This window comes from Botryllus schlosseri, chromosome 6 (assembly GCF_051294905.1).
Source record: "Botryllus schlosseri isolate E-star chromosome 6, Bs_hap1, whole genome shotgun sequence".
Taxonomy (NCBI): domain Eukaryota; kingdom Metazoa; phylum Chordata; class Ascidiacea; order Stolidobranchia; family Styelidae; genus Botryllus; species Botryllus schlosseri.
Window position 1 is genome coordinate 17,502,544 of NC_137241.1, and position 9,948 is coordinate 17,512,491.

General features: G+C 39.3%; 1 protein-coding gene across 1 annotated transcript; it reads right to left on the reverse strand.

Annotated features, from left to right (window-relative positions):
- Positions 1-307: 307 nt before the first annotated feature.
- Positions 308-5,605, reverse strand: LOC145441266 (uncharacterized). Its single transcript, XM_080319087.1, has 4 exons — positions 5,372-5,605; positions 4,463-4,534; positions 2,048-2,167; positions 308-764 (listed from the first exon to the last, which is right to left on the reverse strand). The coding sequence occupies exons 1-4, from the start codon at positions 5,385-5,387 to the stop codon at positions 415-417; spliced, it is 558 nt and encodes a 185-aa protein (XP_080175213.1). The 5' UTR covers positions 5,388-5,605; the 3' UTR covers positions 308-414.
- Positions 5,606-9,948: the final 4,343 nt, after the last annotated feature.

Consider the following 9,948-nt stretch of genomic DNA (forward strand, 5'->3'; position numbering starts at 1 on the left):
GGGAACACCGGCGTGGTTGAAAAATAAAATTTTCGTTAAATATGCTGCTCTGGGGTAGGCTATTCACTTGGAAATTATATAGCGGCTGGTCGTTGTAGTACAAGAATAAATAATACACTCTTTCATATAGACAACAGTACAATACCTCCAGACCTTCACACTCACATACCTGCGCAGAAAGCTACTTGTCACTAATATCTAACATTGACAAACATCTTCCTAAATTTCTATAATATGTTTGATATCTCTTGTTGACGCTCCTACCTGATGATAGTGACATTCAATCGAAAAGCTTCGAACAAACAAATTTGGCAGTAACTGTAGAATTATAATTATACGAGCAATAAGGTTCAATAGTATGAAAGCATAGTGAATGGAACTTTGGTCTTCTGGAAACGGTTACATAAAATAGCATCAATATCGGACTGATCGCATCGGTCCATCCACCGATGATGAATACACCAGTTCTTGTTGACTTTCTTCATTGTAAGCATATATTGTTTGATCCTGCTGAATGCCAGCGCTTCGCAAAGTATCTCCAGTCGGGATGGTGGCACTGGTTTTCCTTTCAATAAATCGGAGATCCACCGATACACCTACGTCTTGTTTTATCTTCTTGATGAGCTCACTGATTCGCGTGCTGCCATCCAATGTGTAGCGCTTGGTATTAGAAATGTCCATCAGCCTGACGCAAAATGAAATATTTCCGGTGTTCCGGTCGCTCGGGCCTCGATTCGGCTGGTTTTGCCATGCTGCCAAGAGCTCTAACGGGAATATGATATGTAAGTAACGCAATCACAGCTTAGTTTTCCTGCACGCAGTTCAATACTCATCCCCGATCGGAAGAAATCAACAATTTTCCGAATATTCAAGTGGATTCCAGGTGTCAAGTCATTCAGACGTTATGAGTTTAACATTCTACGAATTACGTACCAAGGGGGACGAAAGGAACCAATTCTACATCCCTTTTAAACTTGAAAGTGGTGACATCATCAATGTGCAGTTGTGCACAACGTCACAATGAATCTGTTACTACATTTAATTGTTTAAAGAGGCCCCACGACCACGAGTCATTCAGCGTAAATCGCGAAAGTACATCTTGCATTTTAGAAAGCTATCACCAGCAATTGACTGGTCAAAGTCTGCAACAAGTCATCCTGACCCACTTTATAAAACTATACTTCCTGAGAATACTTCTTCTTATACTTGGGTAACATTAATGACTACTATGACCACCGCGTAAATTGGGCTACTTCGTTACTGCGAAATAAATTTGACCTGATACACTACTTCTATTTGCTTGCTATCAGGCTGCCATTTTGATAGTGTAGCGATCGTATGGTTACATTTAAAACAAAAATCAAATTAAAACAAAGATGTTTAAAACAAGGCCCTAACTTAAAACATGCTTTTTATTGTTTTTGTTTGTTTGTTTTTTAAGCCATGACGTCACGAATATTCAATTGTGACGTCATAGTGGATTGGCATTGCCAATTGAAAATATAGGGTGAATATAGCTCCTTTGGCGATATATCTGTACTATTTATGTTGAACCGACTATTTTGAGGTTCGAACCATCCCATATCGATACACGTCGGCTATATCGGGTGGTATTTGTCCGTAGGTTCATACAACATGTTTTTTGGAAAGTATTTACACAATTATGGCATAATTGTACAACTTGAAAAAACACAATATTATTTTTTTAAAGGCCTTTGTTTAAAACACTGTTTGTTTTAAATGCAACCCTACAGCGACGGCTATACTTTCAAACGGCTTGCGTTACTTTCCGAGCTTCTTCCAGGCTCGTTGATGTTTTATCGAAAAATCTAGAGATTGAGCCTTTAAATGCAATATTTGTGAAATTGTCAAAATTTTGGACAACCCTATTGCACTTGCAAAATTGCGCAATGCGCATGCACAAAATGCGCATACATTACACATATATAGACATACTACTGTACCCTTCGATAGAAAACACAATCGGAAATATAGATACCCTGGCCTAAATACTTGGGTAGTTCTCGCCAACATTAATATCAAATACCTGCGGCTCCTTTTGGTATTCCCCCAATGAAATGCGCGGTATTTATCGATGTTTTCTGTTGCACCGCGCCTTCTCCCACGTATGTACCTATGGTTGTTCCGGACCCGGGTTCTGGAGGCGCTGAAATAGGACCATAGTTAAATCAGGCGGAATAGGCATAACTGAATTACGGATAATCAATTAACTAATTATACTTAGAGTGTAAATCCATTTATAGGATTGATAGGATTTATAGGATGACCGATTCCGCCTAAATTCGTACACTTTGGTTCAGCTCATTATTCGTCGAATTAAGCTGAAATGAGTGGTTCGTTACATTTTTCGCGTTATGTTGCACATTTAGTGAATTACAGCTGCACTATACGGCCGTAATTGGCACTGGTCGCATAAAGCGCACAAGAGTTACATTATCGCGTTTATGGTATTGCACAATGTACACTACTGCAGGGGTCACCAACCTTTTTGCAACCGAGGGCTACTTTTGCGTAATAATTGAAGCGGCGGGCTACTATTCACTCCCGCCGTTTACCCATATCACACTGAATTTCCGCTTTGATATTCATAGCACTGGGCAGGACTGGACATCATGTTACCTGTTTCTATAGCAGTCAGTGGGAAGCCTGGCATTGTATGATATCAACTAGTGCGCTGTACTCTGGTATTTAACTTGACACTGCAATTCTGAGTGAGTGTTCCAGATGTGCATTAATTAAGCGTGTTTTGTGTTTGTTTTTGATGAAGTTCATGTCTGAAAAGGCTGATTCACAACGATAAGTTGAACCATAGACGCTTGCAACCTTCATAGCTGCTGCGCATACACCACTGTACTTTTCCGTATCAACAATGCACCAAACGTTTGCTGCAGACTGAGGTGGGGGTCATTTTGCAGTGTTACAATTTCAATCTCCAACTGTTCAGCATCCAGAAATTACAAGATTTCATTATACCGGACAGCAGCAACGATTATAGAATGTTAGAAACGTGGTATATTAAACTGCGTTGAGTGTAACAGAAACAAGCTGTGTTAAAAGATGCAATACGTAATGGGTATACAGATATTGAAAATCTGCTAGTACTTCACGGCTATCTGACTCCGAATAGTAATATTGTTTACTACTTTGGCATTGTCCTGGTCGTTGAGCTATCTTAACGGAACCCCCACCATTTCAAGACGACCGTGGACGGCATTCCGTCATGTCGCCTGTATAGGCAATGCGCCGTATCTTGAATTTCTCGTGATTCTATCACATACATCTATATATTATCAACTGTAATTGAAGATATTTTCAAGTGTTTGTATATGTAAGTTACATGTTAGTGTGTTTTAAACAAGAACAGCTGAATCAATCAATCTATATATTTAAAAGCTCACTGGTAATAATATGACGAATATTGGTGAATGCTGCTATTCCACCTATTTTTAGAATGGGCTCGCGGGCTACTCATCTAATCCTCGCGGGCTACCTGGTGCCCGCGGGCACCGGGTTGGTGACCCCTGCACTACTGTATTTCGATACCAAATGAGTAAAGAATTACTGCGTACTATTTACTATATTACTCTGCAAAACGTACATATAGGTTTAAAATAGCAGAGTGGTTCGTCAAAGGCTGAAAGACTATTTTCGCCTGATTAAAGTACTGCACAAAACAGTAGGAAATTGACAGGGATATCTGGAAATTAAAAACAAATAGCTTTTAGCTTACCATTCTGTTCTAAGAGCTTCTTGGAGGTACAGAACTTCAATATACAATTAAATAGTATATTCATATTGAAATGAACCCGAATATTTTCGGCTGACACTCGTCAGGGGTAATCGTCAGCAACTAGTAGATATACAATGTTCTTTCCAATTCTCTACTAGTTGCTGACGATTACCCCTGACGGGTGTCAGCCGAAAATATTCGGGTTCATTTCAATATGAATATACTATTTAATTGTACATTCTGTTCTACAATACGGACGAAATTGTACCGAATTAAAAGAGACTATAAGGCTGACATGGCATTATACGAGTTCATTATAGATTGTTAACGGATGGATCGACTTTGTTTCACCATAATCATTCATGTTGTGTTAAAGCAAACGATGTACTTACTGATTGTGCCATAACCTAACGATAACAATTGCGACCTTGTGTCCGATCCGAATTATACGGATAATTGTCTGAATTAACCGGAGTTTTACATGCAGTTTTTGCATTTGTTCCTTTTCCGAGTATATCGGTCGAATAAAGCGGTTAACTGGGTGGGTTATACGGTGTCAGAATTAAGTGGAATCGACTGTATATGTGCAATGTGCATTCAGTGCATGTACCTACGGAAATTCGAGGTTCGAATGCATCAGTTGTAATGTATTGTAGCATGAAATATGTTACTGTATGATGAGCCTGTGTTTCTACAATGACGTGCACTTACCTGTAACCACTAAATCATTTTCCAGGCGGTCAGCAGCATAACCGTCAATTCGTCTGTGGATATGTGTCGCATCTACAGAGACAAACGGAACACGTATGAATTTTAGGTCTGCGCACAATGATTCGATTCGATTCCAATGATCCGTGTGGAGTATTGAAAGATGATTTTGCGAGTAGTAAAATTATACGCCCCGTGCGACTAAGAGTTAATTCATCAACGAGGGTTATAGTTTCGATACGATCTTCCATTGTGGGAGGCTGTAAACCTTGGTTGGTCACATAACAACATACTGTGGAGCTCTGGCCCCTTCTCTCTCCTATATCTGTTATGGTATAATGCTATATCACGTGACTTATTGCTGGTATATTACCTAGCGCATATCGTATAATTGACTCAGATTATATACGAGACTCATGTACGCTGTACTTACTTCTTAAACTATCCTAATTACTAACCATCCGTACAATATATCTGGAAAAGGCAATATTGTCGTCTATTGAACTGCTAGTCAAGAACTAGACAGAACACAGGACGTTCGTGTCAGCTACTGCGGAAGTGCCAGTTAAGTATAAACTGTAAGCTGATATCCGTTGACCACGGACTTGCCGTATACTATCACAGACTAACGGACGGCTACTACCTGATGTCGCAATACAAAACATGTATCCTAGTACCAGGCTAATCACGTTAGTGGATGGAGATATGGCATGAAAGGTAAATATTTAATCATTCCACACCATTCATACTGTAGTGATAAGATAATGAGTTATGCTCGAATACTCCACTCCACGCCTGATACTCGGTCTAAAATCGAAGCACTCAGTGACTCAGGTACTCGATTTCGCCCAGCCATAACCAATTTAAAGGTTCCTTTACAGTAGCATAAATTTACTTTGAATCGGTACTCACTTTCTACGTCATCCATTGCCTGTGATTCTGTGCTTTACCTCATTCAACACATAAAAACAAATCGTTACACTCCGTTATTGTCAATGATTATGTACCGTTGATGCTCGACGCGTACCTGGGGAATCCCGATGTAAAACTACCCGGTTAAGTCGGTGAAAGAGATACCCGTAATATTTAGTTATTGGCATTCTTATGGTCCTACTGCACTTTAGTAGTATAGTATACTATCCAGCTTACAATGCATATAATTAGAGCATTATATACCGCAATGTATGTTCGATATGTTGCTTTATATCCTCCGATTGAGGCTCGGCGCCATTAGCTGTCACCAGTATGTTGCTGTTGACGGTAATGAGAAACGATCATCTCGCGGTTGACTGCGCACAGTCACGCGGCAGCACAAGGTATTCTCAGAAAATAGGTTATTATAGAATTGTGCAACGTGCCGCGCCGTGTATTGTGCCACTGTAGAGTAGGCTATGTGCCACGCACGAAACCATGAACCACAGCGCATCATCATATTTGTTGTGGAGCTGGCCGCGTTTGATTTTAAAATGAGTCGCGAAACAATTATTCCTATGCGGTGAGCGGCAATGAACCACGGAAGCGGATATATATAGGGAAAGATGATATTCTTTCTCGCCTGCACCATCGAGATGTTTTGACGACGGAGTTGCGATACGGCCGTGAGGTCATCTAGTATGCGCCCCCGTTTTTTCTCCTTCATGCTATCCGCGATTGCTGAGCGCGTAGCATAATAGCTGCGGATAGCAATTTTCGAGTCTTTGGAACAGCATCCCGTCGGCTATCCGACAGTCGACGAGCATGTCCACTAGGGCTCTTCAAAAATGACTTTTTTTCTCAAATCGTACTGGCTACTTGATAAAATTGTTAGGTTACCTAATTTAGGCCTACACACAAAATTTGGTTCAATTCCAACCAGAACCTCTTTGCTACAGGAGAAGAAAGTTTCTATTTATTATATAAAAATAAATAATAAAAAATTTGAAAATTTTCTGTTCACCCCATGAAAGTGTTAGGCTGTCTATAGAAACGATCCTCACCAAATTTGGTTCAATTCCAACCAGTGGAAGCGGAATTATTGCCGTCGAAAAATTTGGATTTGAATAAAATAGTCTTTACGGTGGCCGATTCTTTGTTTATTTATTATAGTTGTGCTCACCGTAAATGCTATTTTATTCAAATCCAAATTTTTCGACGGCAATAACTCCGCTTCCACTGGTTGGAATTGAACAAAATTTGGTGAGCATCGTTTCTATAGGCAGCCTAACACTTTCATGGGGTGAACAGAATATTTTCAAATTTTTTATTATTTATTTTTATATAATAAATAGAAACTTTCTTCTCCTGTAGCAAAGAGGTTCTGGTTGGAATTGGACCAAATTTTGTGTGTAGGCTTAAATTAGGTAACCTAACAATTTTATCAAGTAACCAGTACGATTTGAGAAAAAAAGTCATTTTTGAAGAGCCCTAATGTCCACATTCAAGTCGAAATACAAGCAATTACTACTAAATGAATACTAGTGCATCTTCGAGATTACCGGACCACGACTGACCTATGGATCTCGCCTTTCATGACATGCCACCCCATTTTGTCGCTTGCTTTCTTTCGATGCTATCTTCTTTACTTTTCATTCAGTGTGCAATGTGCATTAGGGCTGTTCAAAAATAACTTTTTTCTCCCGATTCAAGCCGGTCACCTCTTAAATCGTCAGGTTGCAGTAGAAAACCTTGCTCACCAAATTTCACTCGATTCCAACCAGTAAAGGCCTCCGCAGATCCAATTAAAATTTTTAATTTATTATGGAAAATTAAAAAAAAAAAATTTCCAAATTTTTTTGCCAACCCCATGAAATTGTTGAGCTGTCTTCAAAGACGTTGCAAAACAAATTTGAGTCAATTCCGACCAGTAGAAGCGGAGTTATGTGAGTTTTTCGATGATATTTCTCGGATTATCCTTGATTGGTGGATAATCCGCGATTTATCAACGAAAAACTCACATAACTCCGCTTCTACTGGTCGGAATTGACTCAAATTTGTTTTGCAACGTCTTTGAAGACAGCTCAACAATTTCATGGGGTTGGCAAAAAAATTTGGAAATTTTTTTTTTAGTCTATTCGCAGCCAGTTAGGCCCCCTGCCACGCAAATTGGAATTAATTTCGTGTCAGAGCAGAAAGAGCATGACATTACGAACGATAATCAACCTAAATGTAACAGTATTGGGGAGAGAGTAGGTAAAGCTACTGCTGCAGAAGCGGTAATTCACAGTCATTTCAGTTTCACAGCCATTTTATGTATATTTAAATTAAATATAGGATCTGGGTTTTTCCGAAATATTCCAGTGGCATCCCTGCCGTGTACGGACCTTGTAGGTAATAGCAACCGGTGCCAGTGTTGACATTTGGCATATGTGAATGTAAAGTATTGAAATTTTGGCACATATTCATGTTGGTTGGCACCCGAATTTTGCGTTTACGACATTGGCACTTTCCACTTTTTTCAACTATAAGAATTAGCACATTAGGTCTGTAACAAAGTGTTGTTTACTCGCGTACCTAACCAAGTAAGAGGCTTAGAGCAGAGGTCTCAAACATGCCGCCCGCCGCGAGATCATTTTGGGCGGCATTTTGGATTTTGAAGAATTCGACAATATTTATCTGCCACATTATTTTTTTAGATTTAAGAACATAAAATTTGCCCTTAAACTACTCCAAAATCATTACCTGTTGCTGATTCATAACTGGAAATTGTGATTTGGACTTGAGCGTGACCTTTTGTAGAATTACTCGAATTCGTAATGAATGGGTGATAAAATAAAAATAACTCGACTCGAGTTGAGTCAGGTCAAACGTGGCAATCAGAGAAGGACTTGTGATTCGGAACGAGGTTGGTACAACCAAGGACGCAACAAAATATCAGACTGTTATGGGTAATGATAATAATATATCCAGAGTTCGTAGCTTGCGTTGCCTATGCATTTAGCTAATCAGTTTGACATGGAAATGGCAACCATTGACATTCGGTTTTCCCATTGATGTATTGTTATTAACATCCTGCCTCATCTTGGATCTACTCTTTTTATACATATTATTATCGCCAATTAAAAGTGGCGAGTCAGGTAGTGATACGTGATACCCTCCACCGCTGTAACACCAATGGATTCTTTAGCGATGGGACATGTCTATCGCTATGGATTACCTACTATTACCGAGAATGCTATTACCGAGAACGGACATTACCGAGAATGGAAATTATCAAGGATGTATATCACCGATAATGCTATTACCGAGAATGGACATTACCGAGGATTATATTACCGAGAATAGACATTACCGAGAATGTATATTACCGAGAGTTAAAATCATCGAGAATACTGTTACCGATGAATGGTTGTCCAAATGTCCACTGTCCATTCTTGATAATGTCCAATCTCGGTAATAGTATTATTGGTAATGTCCATTCTCGGTAATAGTATTATTGGTATTGTCCATTCTCGGTAGTGCCCATTCTTGGTATTCTAAATTCTCGCTAATGTCATTCTTGGTCGTGTCATTCTCGGTCTTGTCGTTCTCGGTTGTGTCTTCCTCGGTAATATCCATTCTCGGTATTGTCAATTCCCAGTAATGTCCATTCTTGGTAATGTCATTTTCGGTAATGTCAATTCTCGATAACGGTATTCCCGGTATTGTACAGTCCACTCTCGGTAATGTCCATTCTCGGTATTGTCCATTCTCGGTAATGTCCATCTCGATAATAGCATTCTCGGTAATAGCATTCTCGGTATTGTCCGGTCACGATTACTATGGCACAATCAATACAAGTTGTTATTGATCTGTTCCAATATTCGGGATTAAATCTAACGCTGATTTAATTTGACTTTGGTATTGACATGATCAGTAGCCTATAACTATAGTTATCAGGAGTATTCCCGAAAACCTGGATTACGGTGCGCTGATCTAAAATGCTCTGATATCAGATCAATCTTTGTTAAATTCTAAAATGTTCTACCTATAATTGCGACACATCAGATGTCCGCTAGCTACAAAATTATAACGCAAAATTATAAGCTTTTCAAATATTTAAAATGGTGTTTTTTCGTGCCGGTCGTCAATTCACAATAGTAAATCACATTCTCACGATGTGTGTGGATTGCCTGCAAGTCTGCAAGGTCCCGTCAAATAAGGACTATTTGGAAATACATTGAATACCACTATTATTAGTGCTGCGGCCCGCGGCGCCATCAAATACCAGGAAATTGGCTCGCGAGCAATTTGAGTTTGAGACCTCTGTATTAGAGGCTGTTAAAAATAATATTAGAGTGAACACATTTGTATCCTACGTCCGATGAATCTTTATCTTGAATTAAATCGAATTATTATTAGGGTTACCATACGTCCTCCTTTTTCAGGTTTTTGAATATGTTCGCGGAAGACGCCTAAATGTCCTACTTTTTGGCAATTCGTCCTCTTTTACAGCTTTTAGAACTAAGATAATGGATAGATTCGAGTGAAAACGGGCATAAATGACGCTAAATACGCTAAATAGGAAATTCGTG

What these genes read in the sequence shown, in the direction of transcription:
- LOC145441266 (XM_080319087.1), bottom strand. An exon ending in AAATGATTTAGTGGTTACAG is followed by an intron (nt 2,168 to 4,462) that starts GTAAGTGCACGT and finishes GTCCTATTTCAG; the next exon opens with CGCCTCCAGAACCCGGGTCC. An exon ending in AATACCAAAAGGAGCCGCAG is followed by an intron (nt 765 to 2,047) that starts GTATTTGATATT and finishes TATTCCCGTTAG; the next exon opens with AGCTCTTGGCAGCATGGCAA.